This window comes from Pollachius pollachius (genome assembly GCF_949987615.1).
Source record: "Pollachius pollachius genome assembly, chromosome: 3".
Taxonomy (NCBI): Eukaryota; Metazoa; Chordata; class Actinopteri; order Gadiformes; family Gadidae; genus Pollachius; species Pollachius pollachius.
This window is the reverse complement of record NC_136936.1, coordinates 52075004-52089620: the sequence shown is the minus strand read 5'-3', so window position 1 is coordinate 52089620 and position 14617 is coordinate 52075004. Positions and strand designations below refer to the sequence as shown.

Here is a 14617-nt window from a genome sequence, read left to right as displayed (position 1 = left end):
GAGGAACCAGGTGGAACCATGAGGAACCAGGAGGAACCAGGAGGAACCGTGAGGAACCAGGAGGAACCAGTAGGAACCGTGAGGAACCAAGAAGAACCAGGAGGAACCAGGTGGAACCATGAGGAACAAAGAAGAACCAGGAGGAACCGTGAGGAACCAGGAAGAACCAGGAGGAACCAGGTGGAACCACGGGGAACCAGGAGGAACCATGAGGAACCAGGAAGAACCAGGAAGAACCAGGAGGAACCAAGGGGAACCAGGAGGAACCATGAGGAACCATGAGGAACCAGGAAGAACCAGGAAGAACCAGGAGGAACCAGGAAGAACCAGGAGGAACCAGGAAGAATCAGGAGGAAACAGGAAGAACCAGGAGGAACCAGGAGGAACCAGGAGGAACAAGGAAGAACAAGGAAGAACAAGGAGGAACCAGGAGGAACCAGGAGGAACCAGGAGGAACAAGGAAGAACAAGGAAGAACAAGGAGGAACCAGGAAGAACCAGGAGTAACCAGGAGGAATCAGGAGGAACCAGGAGGAATCAGGAGGAACCATGAGGAACCATGAGGAACCAGGAAGAACCAGGAGGAACCGGGAGGAACCAGGAGGAACCAGGGGGAACCATGAGGAACCAGGAAGAACCAGGAGGAACCAGGTGGAACCGGGAGGAACCAGGGAGAACCAGGAGAACATGATGCCCAGTATGCCTGCAGGCCACCTCCCAGTATAAACCAACCCTACCCCTGAAAACTATAATATAATAGTTTTTATATAATTTGAATATAATAAAAATAGGTATAATAAGGTTGCCAAAGAATACTGAATCATTAAGAGAGTTGATATTTTGAAGACAAGACAAGACAATGAGCTCTATTCACTATGTTCTTTGTTAGTATGAACCCTTCATTCATTGTCCTGTAGGACCATGTTGCTAACTTACGTCCACGATGAGGAAGTCCAGCCAGCACCAGGCGTTGGTGAAGTATTTAGCGAATCCGTACGCCACCCATTTCAACAACATCTCCAAGATGAAGATGTAGGTGAAGATTTTGTCTGCAAACTCCAGCACAACCTTGATTGTTTTTTTCTGCTCAATGTAGGCATCTTCAAAGGCCTGGATGTAGAATTAAATAGATTAAAACACAATTATAAATCCAAAATCTCTTCACATTTGGTTACGCAACTAATGTTTCCATCCAAAGGGATTTAAATAAACTGAAAGGCAGTGTCACTCACCTTTGTAACAACAGGTACATCACTAGGACCAATCAAGGTTTTGATTGGTCCTAGTGATGCTCCTGATGTAACAAAGGTTTTGATTGGTCTTACTGATGTACCTGTTGTAATAAAGGTTTTGATTGGTCCTAGTGATGCTCCTGTTGTAATAAAGGTTTTGATTGGTCCTACTGATGTACATATTGTAATAATGTTTTGGATTGGTCCTAGTGATGTACAAGTTGTTTCAATGGTTTTGATTAGTCCTAGTGTTGTACCCGTTGTTTCAATGGTTTTGATTGGTCCTAGTGATGTACCTGTTCTATTAAAGGTTTTGATTGGTCCTAGTGATGCACAAGTTGTTACAATGGCTTTGATTGGTCCTAGTGATGTACCTGTTGTTTCAATGGTTTTGATTGGTCCTAGTGATGTACCCGTCGTTTCAATGGTTTTGATTGGTCCTAGTGATGTACCTGTTGTTTCAATGGTTTTGATTGGTCCTAGTGATGCACCTGTTCTATTAAAGGTTTTGATTGGTCCTAGTTATGTTCCTGTTGTTAGAATGGTTTTGATTGGTCCTAGCGATGTACCTGTTGCTTCAATGGTTTTGATTGGTCCTAGTGATGTACCTGTTCTATTAAAGGTTTTGATTGGTCCTAGTAATGTTCCTGTTGTTATAAAGATTTTGATGCTCATCTTGTGTACCTTGTATCTTGTGTTCTAGTGTGTCAGCCTCATTAATAAACCATACATATGAAGCAGGGAGAAGACCGCTCAATGGAAGTGGAACAAGGACCTCCATGTCCGACAGAGGACCTCCGTGTGCCTGTGAGCCTCAGAGTACCAGGACGTACCAGCGCCCCGCTGCTCAGCAGGATCATGAAGATGATGAAGCTCTCAAACCAGTTGTGCTCCACGATGCGGTAGCAGGTCTTCCTCAGCGTCCACCACATCTTCCAGAGCCCCCCCTCCGCTGACACCTGGCAGCAGGTGAACCTCCTGATGCACCCTGGGAGGAGGAGACACGCTGTACTGGGAGGAGACACACTGTACTGGGAGAAGACACGCTGTACTGGGAGGAGACACGCTGTACTGGGAGAAGACACGCTGTACTGGGAGGAGACATGCTGTACTGGGAGGAGACACACTGTACTGGGAGAAGACACGCTGTACTGGGAGGAGACATGCTGTACTGGGAGGAGACACGCTGTACTGGGAGAAGACACGCTGTACTGGGAGGAGACACGCTGTACTGGGAGGAGAAGACACGCTATACTGGGAGGAGACACGCTCTACTGGGAGGAGACACGCTGTACTGGGAGGAGACACGCTGTACTGGGAGAACACACGCTGTACTGGGAGGAGAAGACACGCTGTACTGGGAGGAGACACACTGTACTGGGAGGAGAAGACACGCTGTGCTGGGAGGAGACACGCTGTACTGGGAGGAGACACGCTGTACTGGGAGGAGACACGCTGTACTGGGAGAAGACACGCTGTACTGGGAGGAGACACGCTTTACTGGGAGGAGAAGACACGCTGTACTGGGAGGAGACACGCTGTACTGGGAGGAGACACGCTGTACTGGGGGAAGACACGCTGTACTGGGAGGAGACACGCTGTACTGGGAGGAGAAGACACGCTGTACTGGGAGGAGACACGCTGTACTGGGAGGAGACACGCTGTACTGGGAGAAGACACGCTATACTGGGAGGAGAAGACACGTTGTACTGGGAGAAGACATGCTGTACTGGGAGGAGACACGCTGTACTGGGAGGAGACACGCTGTACTGGGTGAAGACACGCTGTACTGGGAGAAGACACGCTGTACTGGGAGGAGAAGACACGCTACCTACCCCCCGCTGAGGCCTACCTACCCCCCACTAAGACCTACCTACCCCCCGCTGAGGCCTACCTCCCCCCACACGGGGGGAGGTAGCGTCTTACCAGCCTTATATTATTAGGGTTAGCTAACCCAATACAGGGACTAAGGGTTAGGGTTAGGGTTAGCTAACCCTAACCCTAACCCTAACCCAATACAGGGACTAAGGGTTAGCTAACCCAATACAGTGACTAAGGGTTAGGGTTAGCTAACCCTAAAAGGGTTAGCTAACCCTAACCCTAAACCTAACCCAATACAGGGACTAAGGGTTAGCCAACCCAATACAGGGACTAAGGGTTAGGGTTTGGGTTAGCTAACCCTAACCCTAACCCAATACAGGGACTAGGGTGTAATGATAAGGGCTCACCCTCCGTGAAGCAGGCATCGGGCTCCTCCTCCTCAAACTCTAACTCCAGGGAGCCGGCCCCGTCCCTCGGGGCCCCCAGGTCCACCGTGCTTCCCTCCGACGAGCTCTGCTCCTCCTCGTCTGAGGCCTGGAACACAGGAACCATCACTGTACTGTACTGGTATTACACAGCTGGTATTACACAGCTGGTATTACATACTGAGTATTGCATACCTGGTATAACATACCAGGCATTACATACCTAGTATTACATAATGAATATGACCTACCTGGGGCTACATACTGAGTATTGCATACCTGGTATAACATACCAGGTATGCAATACTCAGTATTACATAACTGGCATTATATATCGGGTAATACATACTGAGTATTACATACCTACTATTACATAATGAGTATTACATACCTGGTATTACATACCGGGTATTACATACCTGATATGACATACCTAGTAATACATACCGAGTATTACATACCATCTTTTACATACTGAGTATTACATACCTGGTATTACATACCTACTATTACATGCTGAGTATTGCATACCTGGTTTTACATACTGGGTATTACATACTGAGTATTACATACCTACTATAACTGAGTATGATGCCTGGTATTACATACCTGATATGACATACCTGGTATTATATACCTAATATTACATCAGGTTACTGTGTGTACTACTGTCTCTACCTAGTATTAGTAGTTAGTAGTATAGTTACTACTATGTACGCTCTTGTGACTGAACGTCCCACTCTGACCAAAACCATTCCATAATGTTTTCAATGGTGAGAAATACCAACAAACTTACACTTGTGTATTTCATACATAAGTCTTAATGAATTAACCTCTATGATTAATGTGATTATACTGACTAAGGTGTCACTTTTTTAAGAAACATGTGACATGAGTCTTACAGCGGACAGGGTGAAGGTGGGGTTGGGGTTGGGGTTGAAAACCCACATTAGCTGGGCTCATGATCTAGGGAACTATAACGGTTGCCTGGTTACGGATCCTCGTCCGGAACCTTGAAGAAGAAAATCCAACGCAAACAAAGACATTGGCTTATAAACGTGATTTATATACTGTATATTTATATTCATACAGTATATCTTGCTCTATCTCTGGCTCTCTATCTTTATACATTCATAAATATGTACAATTAAATACAATTGAATTATAATTGAACATTTATTTACATTGCATATGACACATTTGGCCAATCTTATCACACTAATAATCTTATGGACAAAATAATGTGTGAGAATTGTGGATATAATATCAATAACTACACTGTAAAGTGTTGTCTGTTGTAACAGGAAGGACATTATAGCCCCTGGTCCCTCTCCAGCCTGAGAACCCTCCAGGACCCTAAAGAACCCTCCAGGACCCTCCTGAACCTTTCAGAACCCTCCAGAACCCTCCAGAACCCTCCTGAATGTTTCAGAACCCTCCAGAACCCTCCAGGACCCTCCAGAACCCTCCAGGACCCTCCAGGACCCTCCAGAACCCTTCAGAACCGTCCTGAACCATTCAGGACCCTCCAGGACCCTCCAGAACCCTCTAGGACCCTTCAGGACCCTCCAGAACCCTCCAGGACCCTCCAGGACCCTTCAGAACCTTTCAGAACTCTTCAGAACCCTCCAGGACCCTCCAGAACCCTCCAGAACCCTTCAGAACCCTTCAGGACCCTCCAGGACCCTCCAGAACCTTTCAGAACCCTTCAGAACCCTTCAGAATCCTCCAGAACCCTCCAGGACCCTTCAGAACCCTCCAGAACCCTTCAGAACCCTTCAGAATCCTGAGAACCCTCTAGAACCCTTCAGAACCCTTCAGGACCCTCCAGAACCCTCCAGAACCTTTCAGAACCCTCCAGAACCCTTCAGAACCCTCCTGTGCTGGTCCAGCCTGAGAACTCTACAGAACCCTCCAGAACCCTACAGAACACTTTAGAACCCTGAGGAACCCTGAGGAACCCTCCAGAACCTTTCAGAACCCTCCAGAACCCTTCAGAACCCTCCTGTCCTGGTTCAGCCTAAAAACTCTACAGAACCCTCCAGAACCCTCCAGAACCCTACAGAACACTTCAGAACCCTGAGGAACCATGAGGAACCCTCCAGAACCGTCCTGTCCCAGCCTCTCTCCTGGTTGTTGTTCTCCTCCTGGGCGTGGCTCCCGGGGGTCCGTTTCTGTCTGGCTCTCCGGTTCTGATCAGGCGGTGCTGCTGTCAGCCTCTCTCTGATGGGCGCTCTGCGTTACACTAAAGGCTTCTGGGCGCTTTGCTTTCACCGCAAAACAATATTTAGAACGGGATTTTTGAGTATGGGGTGGATCTATGTTAGTGGGGTAGATCTATGCTGGTGTGATATACAGTAATGGGTTTTTACTCTGTATCTTCTAAGTGTTATGTAATTCATGAATAATCAGCATAAATGAAATATCGAAAATCTGAATCCCTTTGACTATATAAACGTTGTAGGAAAGTTTCAGCTAATTGAACGCGCACCTGACGTAGGCAAATACTATGAACTGTGTGTCACACAGAACCCACCAACACAAACACCCAAAAACACCCACAAACACACACCACAGCCACACACAAACACATACACATACACACACACACACACACACACACATACATACACTCTCTCTCTGGGCTCGTGCAGCCGCCTCAGAAAGATGGATGCCGCAGCACTCAGACCTGAAGGATTAGTAATGTGATCTGAGCCGGGGGCCATTAACAGGTCGCCGTCTGTGGGCTCTCCAGGGAAGGACTGCAATCACATAACCTTATTGGATCAAGGGGGCTAAGTGCTTCAGACGTTACGACTATTCTGAAGCAACCAGCACCAGATCCCCAAAACATGAATAAGGAAGGAAGGATGTGTGAAACTACACAGGTCCAAGTACTATTTACAACCATGATCAATAATCACCATGGCAAAGTCCCAGCCAATAAAAAAAGGATCAGTATTTTAATACTTGTTTGTATAGAACTCCTTACCGCTTTGTCGTCTTCCAACTCAAAGGAATCACTGCTGATGTCGTCCGTGTTCAGGTGTTCAAAGTCGGACTCGGCCACAGCGATGGGTACCACCACGGTGAGGGCGGGGTTGTGGATGAAGGAGCCCTCGCTCATGCTGTTGACTATGTACTTGTCTCCGTTCTTATCCACCCCGGTGATGTCCCCGTTGCTGTTGGGGAAGTCCTTGATGTTGGGGAGCCCGTCCACTCCCATCATCTTCTTCTTCCGTTTCTTGTGGAGGGACATTCGACAGAAGGTCCGGCGCAGGAAGGACTTGGTGCAAGCGACCCCGTTCTGGATCCGTCCGATGGCTACCTGCAGGTTGTTCATCTCGCTGTCCTCGTCGTTTCCTGCCAGATTGTCTGCGCTGAAGGAGCTCAGCAGCAGCGCCAGGAAGAGGTTCAGCACCTGGTAGGAGGACAAGGACCAGGATCATCTCAGCCACTTGGACTGCACACAATCATAATGAAGACATACCTTAAAGCCATGGCCACAGGCTACACTGCATGCACCATGTACACCGTGACGCAGGCAGGTGAGACGAGAGGATGAAGAACGTACCACCAGGTTACCTATCACCATGACCATCATGAAGACCACCAGGCACATGCGCTGGCCCGCCACCTCCATGCAGTCCCACATGGTCTCGATCCACTCGCCGCATAGCACGCGGAACACGATGAGGAACGAGTGGAAGAAGTCGTTCATGTGCCAGCGGGGCAGGATACAGTCTTTGTTGATCTTGCACACGCAGTCCATGTAGCTCTTTCCAAAGAGCTGCATGCCCACCACTGCAAAGATGAAGACGATGATGGCTAACACCAGTGTGAGGTTGCCCAAGGCCCCGACGGAGTTGCCAATGATTTTGATCAGCATGTTGAGGGTAGGCCAGGACTTTGCCAGCTTGAATACCCTCAGCTGTGAAAAACAATTGGGAAGAATTATTGATAGTCATGGATGCTTTTTTATTAAAATGAAACAATATAACTTCTACTACTATATGATGAGATAAATATCTATCGTTGCTCTTACCAATCGGAATGACCTAAGAACAGACATTCCAGGAAGGTCGGCCAAAACAAGCTCCATCAAGCTCAAACTGACAATGACGCTGTCAAAAATATTCCAGCTTTGCTGGAAATAATAGTAGGGGTCCAAGGCTATGATCTTCACCACCATTTCAGCTGTGAATATCCCAGTAAACACCTTCAATCAAAGACAAATAATAAGTGTTCAATTCACTTGATTGTGGTGATGAGTAGTAACACGTGTAATTGTCTGGAGGAACTGGACTCACCAGGTTCCCTACAGCAAGCATCTTTGTGAAGCCGGAGCTCATGGGGTGATGTTCGATGGCCATGAACAGCGTGTTCACTACGATACATATGGTGATCCCCAAGTCTACAAAGGGGTCCATGACCACCAGCCTGACTAGTGTCTTCATCTTTATCCAAGCGGGACAACAATCCCAGATTAGGTAGGTTTGTGCAAACTGGTACCAGCGTGCCAACTGCCTTGACTCTTCTTCAGAAAGAAGACCAAGTCAATATGAATGGAGGGGTTAATTTCACTGCTTAATCAGGCTGGGTGCTTGAGGTGAGTTTAACACCTACCGTCCATGGTGTTGGTCAGAACACTAGCCACACTGAGGGCTCGCTGTCTGGCCTTTGGGCCTTCCATGTAGTCCACAGACTCTGGGTATGAATTCAGTCTTCCTGTCCTGTATTCTGTTTCCATTGTGTCACCCTAGATTTAGACAAAAATATTTATATTGTTACATCTGCAACAAGGATGAATGAAAGGCATCGGCTGCACAAATGAGCTTTTGAACATCAGCAACAAAGCAAACTCAAATTAAATGTGGTCACCCATCGTATATTTTAACGATCTTTAAAATCCAAGGAAATCAAGGGAAAAAATAATAATAATCACAGCACACGGCCACAGCAGACTACAGGGAACCATGGGTCCTTACGTTGGCGTCGGTCCTGAACATATCTAGCCTCAGCTCAGGCAGCAGCCGGCCCAGGGGGCTGCAGGGCAGAGAGCCCACCAGGGACACCCCCCCGCTGCCGTCTACTGAGCTGTGCTTCATCCCAGCACGGGGGAACACCCCGTGGGAGAAGAAGCTCCTCTGACTGCCAGCGCTGCCCTGCCTCTCGCAGGCGTGGGGGCTGGACAGGGAGCCCTTCCAACTACAGCTGTCGTCGAAAATGCTGTTCTCGTCATCCGCAAATTCATTCTGGGAGACGAGGTCCGGGGCCGGGCTCCTGAAACTGAAAAGGCTGGCCCTACTGCCCCGCCTGGGGCCCCGGGAGCTCAGGAAGGACTGGAAGAAAGAAACACCCTGAGTACGGCTGCATGGTGAGCACAGACGGAGAAGAGAAGCCACGGCGGGTTGGTCTTCTGACAAGATGGCTAGTGATGATGATGATGATGATGATGACCAAGAGGGTTGTGATGACAGGGTAGAGCATGGAGGAAGAGCATGGAGCTTTGTATACAGAAAAAATGTTCACGGGGGAGTTGGTGATGGACAGCACATGTAATGATGATGAAGGTCATCATTATGATGAAAAATCATGTGAGGTCATGTGAGCTGATGAAAAAGGACCACAAAAGCTAAAGTAAAAAAAATACCTTGACAATGATGAAGATGAAGATGATGATAATGATAATAGCCATAAATACAATAATACAGATGATATGGAAAACCGTGAAATTCAACAAAGTCATAGAGTACATGGCATTGTTCTGATCAGTTTTAGGCCCTGTCCACACTAACCCAGGTAAATATAAAAACGCACATTTGCAATGAAAACGATCTCCGTCCACACTATCGTTTTCCTATCGTTTACGGAATGTTTTGCATCCACGTTCCACACTGAAATGATTTTGATAAACCATTGTTGTCATGGTTACACGTCTCCCGCCATGCCTCTGTTTGGATTACAGGCGCGTGATCAGCTGATAGTTGCAGTAGATCAGCTGATAGTTGCAGTAGATCAGCTGATAGTTGCAGTAGATCAGCTGATAGTTGCAGTTGATCAGCTGATAGTTGCAGTTGATCAGCTGATAGTTGCAGTTGATCAGCTGATAGTTGCAGTTGATCAGCTGGCTAATCCTTTTCACTCACAAGCAAAAATATGGCTCAAAGCAAAAGTACAAAGGGGAGTTGTTGTTTTTTAGAAACGCCGCCCCAAGTACGGTTTTAACTGGCGTCTTTGTGTTTTTTCCCATCGCTTAAGCACAGCAAATACAGCGCTCGCCTTCGGTGTTGGAGTAACAAATATGTATGAGACAGTATGTTGAGTTGTAACTGGAGATACATAAGTACATTGCACAGAGAAATCATCATTTCCATTTCACCTGCCATTTTTTGATGAGCGTCTCGCTCTCAAGCGCAAGCTTGTGGCACCATCACGGCAGTGTCATGGCAACCGTACGCCATCGCATCTGAAAACCTTCGTCTACCCTGACCACACTACAATGCAAACCCAGCGTTTTGACATTCATCCACCTCAGCGATCGTTTTTGAAAAGCATAATTTTGAGTGTCGGAATTCGCCGTTTTAATGTGGACAGAAGGGCTAAACGGATGAAGTGTGGACAGGGCCTTAGTTTCAGAATAGCAAACCAAACATTGTGTTGGACCTTTTGGGGTCCCAGAGGCATGGATTAGGTCCTAGATAACGTCCTAGATGGTGTTCCCACCACCAACTGCCTAAAGGTCTTTCTCTATCACAGCCTAAATGACTAAAACCCACTGCTGTCCGTTACGCTGCTTTGCTGAATAATGAATATGTTACGAATGGTACTGAACCTGAGGGGCAGATGAGCAGTTCAAGTCGTAGATGTGAAGGTTGGGATCCTTGGATAACTGGAAGCGGATCTTCTTGATACTGTCTTCAGACGCTGATCTGGGTAGCGTTTCTCTACCGTCGTCTTCCTTCCTCTTCTTGCGTCTGTTGCGTCTCTCCTTGGCACTTTTGGAGCTGAGTTTAGAGGCGTTGGAGGAGCTCTCTGTGACTCCCCCTCTGTCCACTGCCTCACCCGTCTCCCCCACACCCCCCGCTGCTGTCTGGAGACCAGGAGCCACAAGCAGAGCATGAGGAGAAGAAAGAAGAGAAAACAACAAGAGGTATTAGGAAGGTAGGACATAGAAAGGAGAACAAGAAGTACTAAGCAGAATAAAACAAGGAGGTTAAAGAAACAAAGAATGATCCAGAACAATAACAACCAGGGAAGAACATTGAAGTAGACGAAGAAGACGAAGAAGAACACGGAGGTTAATCCTCAAAACACATTTCTAAAACATGACTATGGAGCAAAAAGAACACAGCTGAGAAGTGTGTGATAAGGTCACAGTGATACAGGAGGGATCTTGGTGACATGGGTTACCTGAGCATCTTCTTCCTTCTTTCTTATCTGTTCTAGCATATCCTGGTACTTCTCCTCCTTCTCCAGAGCCTCTTGGATGGTGGCCTGGTTCTGCTCATCGTAGGCCATGGCTACCACAGCCAGGATCAGGTTGATGAGGTAGAAGGAGCCGAGGAATATGACCAGTACAAAGAAGATCATGTAGGGTTTCCCAGCTGTCCGGAGTGTCTAGGAAGCATGAGAAACTCTTTAAAGGAGGGATTTGAAGGGTTCGTAATAGTAACTGGTTAGCTTGTGTACTAAAACGGTATAGATTGTGTTTGTAAATCCCTCTGAATTGGTAACTTGCCAATTTATTAGGTATCTGTGTATACAAAATACATATGCATATCAGTACGTTTCATACATAAATGTAAAATATAGACCTGGCCTAGTATGTCTATAACTGTCAGGGAAAGGTGGAAACAAGAGCAGGGCTTTAGAAAGTGGATCAATAGAATCCATTCAATCAATTTAGAGCTTTATGAACTGTTTGCTTTAAACACCAAGCTCCTCTGCGTCTGAGGCTATAGAGTTTGGTTAAAGCATTCATCTTCTGTTTGCTTAACCAAACCACAGCTCATCCCTTCGCCTGCATTTTGTGTGGAGGCCTGTTTGAGCACGTTGTATTGTGGAGAGTAGGCATACAGTCCCATTCTCTTTCAGTCCGTCCCGTGCATAGGGAACTCTACCTTTACGTATATCTACAGAAGCAGCAGGCGTAAAATCACCTGTCCTTGTTGTGGGCGTCAGGTGACCATTTCCGTAGGGAGAGGTCAGAAGAAAGTACTTAACAGGCAATAGATGAGCAAAGGTCTCTGTTTCATAATTTTGAAGTGATAAAGTTGAGTTCATCTATTTGGATCCTTATCCATGCTCAAGAAGCAGCTTGAACCATTCTGTAGAATAGTAATAGTACTGTCCTGGCTTGTGGGTGTGAAGCCCACCTGCTGGTAGAGCAGCTCCCAGTAGTCCTGAGTCATTAGTCTGAACAGAGACAGGAAGGCCCAGGCAAAGGAGTCAAAGCTGGTGTAGCCGTAGTTTGGGTTCCTGCCGAATCGGATGCACATAAAGCCTTCGGGGCAATGCCTACAACAAGAAGACACCTGTGAGTCATTAACACTCTCCCAAGCCATCACGTATTAATGCAATGGACAGCTTGGAAGGGTACAAACAGACTACCAGTATTCATATATACTGCACATAGATATTAATATATCTATGTAGTGTGAGCTGTAACATACCCGACCGACGAGCCGTTTCCACAGAGAAGAGGGTCCTTATCGCCGGGGAGGAAGTAATAATGCGCTTTGGGGACATCAATGAAAGTCAGTTAAAATACTGTGGTATACTGGGGAACAAACTGTGGTATACTGGGGAACAAACTGTGGTATACTGGGGAACAAACTGTGGTATACTGGGGAACAAACTGTGGTATACTGGGGAACAAACTGTGGTATACTGGGGAACAAACTGTGGTATACTGGGGAACAAACTGTGGTATACTGGGGAACAAACTGTGGTATACTGGGGAACAAACTGTGTTTCACTGGGTAACAAACTGTGTTTCACTGGGTAACAAACTGTGTTTCACTGGTTAACAAACTGTGTTTCACTGGGTAACAAACTGTGTTTCACTGGATATCATGGTGTGTTTCACTGGTTTAACAAACTGTGTTTCACTGGTTAACAAACTGTGTTTCACTGGGTATTGTGCTGTGTTTCACTGGGTATTGTGCTGTGTTTCACTGGGTAACATTATGTGTTTTAGTGGGAACTGAAAATGTTTCAGAACTGATTCCTCAAAGCTGAAATGTCTCAAAAGAGGCGCTCACATTCGTTCAGATGGTACTCAGTCCAGTTAAAGGTCTCGCTTTGGACGGTGGCGTTGTCTGGTATCAATATGCACTTCTGTTTCAAGTGTCCCATGAAGAGCTGTAACCCTATGAGGGCGAACACACTCAGGCAGAAGACCGTGAGGATCATGACGTCTGACAGCTTCTTCACCGACTGCAGCAGGGCGCCCACGATGGTCTTTAGCCCTGACCGACACAAGGGACCAGAGTTCAGAGGAGCAGCGTAATGACAGCTGACAAACCTCAGAGGAAGAGCATGCAGCAGCAGGCATGCATCTAGTGGGGGGGGGGGATGGACTTGTCTTGCATTAACTCACAGAAACCACCACAAACACACCAGGACCAACAAAAACACACAATGGGACCAACAAACCAAAAAACAGAAGGCAGTAGGAAGCGGACACAAGACGGCCTCACAGTGTCTAAAGAACGCCCCCCGCTGGTTCTTGGGGGGGGTTTAAACAAGGAAAGGATGTTTCCTCGCTCCGTCTTAAGTGTAGTGCTTGGGTGGACTGAAGCTGCTAGTCTGATAGACGGGGCCAGGAGGATTCTCACCTGGGATGACTGAGATAGTTTTGAGCGCTCGGAGCACTCTGAATGTTCTGAGGGCTGATAAGTTGCCGAGTTCCACAAAAGCTGTGACATATCTGTAATAAGTGAGGGGTGTTGGGTGTCACACATGGTACAAACAGCAAGGCAATAAACAGTTACAGGAGCTATGGAGGCGGGGGGGCATCACATGGGGGGTGGGGCTAAGTGCTAAGATGCTAGTGCTAAGAGGCTACACGTGCTAGTGCTAATAGGCTACACCTGCTGCTTACCTGGGATAACTGAAATAGTTTTTAAAGTTCTCAGCACTCTGAATGTGCGAAGAGCTGACACACTGCCTAGGTTTACAAACTCAGTAACATACCTGCAGGGAAACTCATAATTAATACGGGACCACAGCACTACACGAAATGAGTGTGATGCAGTACAGTGCAATGAACAATTAGATGAATACAAAATGTAGAATTGGTTGTTTAAGAACAAACTGACAATTCTAAGAGTGGGGGAGCCAAGTCTGGAAACAGGAAGAGCATCTGAGGAGAGCACTCACGCCATGGTGATCACGCTGAAGTCCAGCCAGTTCCAGGGGTCCCGGAGGAAGGTGAACTCCCCGACACAGAAGCCTCGAGCGAAGATCTTCACCAGAGATTCAAACGTATAGATGCCAGTAAATGTGTACCTGTAGAGGAGAACACAAAACACTAAGACCTTCTTCTCCTACTGGGATCATGACCACCACAATGACCTCGTCAGAACTTACTCCATGTACTTGGCCCAGTCAGAGGGCTTGTGCTGAGTCATGAAGCCACAGTTTGTGATGATGGTCAACATGATCAACCTGGTAAACAATGTGGAGTCGGTCGTCAAGGAAACCAAACCCTTAGAAACCATGAGACACATCAACAGCCTTGTCCATGCACTCCGATGTTGAAGTGGACAATGCACCTGATAGTTATACTTTGATGATTTATCATCATTATTATTATTATGATTTCCAGAAGATAAGACATGGATGGATTGGACCGTGTTGTTGGTGTGAAGCGTAGCTGTTCAGGTCAGGGTAGGGGTTAGTGATCAGGGGTCAGAGTTCAGGGTTCAGGGCAGCTCTCAGGGTCTCAGTATTTTAAGATCCAGGATATGACATTGATAATAGAGGATGTGATGTCATTGGTCAAGGATATGAGTGGACCAGGATCTTGATGGATATTCTCCGGAGCAGGTTGAAGGGGCTCAGCAGGTAGAGGGCGGGCGTAGCATTGAAACGGAAGATCACCTTCCCTCTGTTCAACACTATAAAGGTCTGG

The 14617-nt window shown here is 47.0% G+C and overlaps 1 protein-coding gene across 1 annotated transcript in view; it reads right to left on the bottom strand.

Moving 5' to 3' along the window:
* The window catches only part of scn1laa (sodium channel, voltage-gated, type I-like, alpha), a 29644-nt gene that overhangs the window by 9689 nt on the left and 5338 nt on the right, over window positions 1-14617 (bottom strand). Inside the window, exons 3-19 of the mRNA XM_079732117.1 lie at window positions 14495-14613; window positions 14074-14151; window positions 13864-13992; window positions 13586-13677; window positions 12744-12950; window positions 12153-12216; window positions 11856-11997; window positions 10891-11097; window positions 10313-10570; window positions 8104-8236; window positions 7788-8014; window positions 7523-7696; window positions 7052-7408; window positions 6470-6898; window positions 3460-3586; window positions 2065-2219; window positions 936-1109 (exon numbers count right to left, since the gene is read on the bottom strand). Coding sequence (XP_079588243.1) covers window positions 936-1109; window positions 2065-2219; window positions 3460-3586; window positions 6470-6898; window positions 7052-7408; window positions 7523-7696; window positions 7788-8014; window positions 8104-8236; window positions 10313-10570; window positions 10891-11097; window positions 11856-11997; window positions 12153-12216; window positions 12744-12950; window positions 13586-13677; window positions 13864-13992; window positions 14074-14151; window positions 14495-14613 — 3072 coding nt within the window. The remainder of the gene's footprint in view (window positions 1-935; window positions 1110-2064; window positions 2220-3459; window positions 3587-6469; window positions 6899-7051; window positions 7409-7522; window positions 7697-7787; window positions 8015-8103; window positions 8237-10312; window positions 10571-10890; window positions 11098-11855; window positions 11998-12152; window positions 12217-12743; window positions 12951-13585; window positions 13678-13863; window positions 13993-14073; window positions 14152-14494; window positions 14614-14617) is intronic.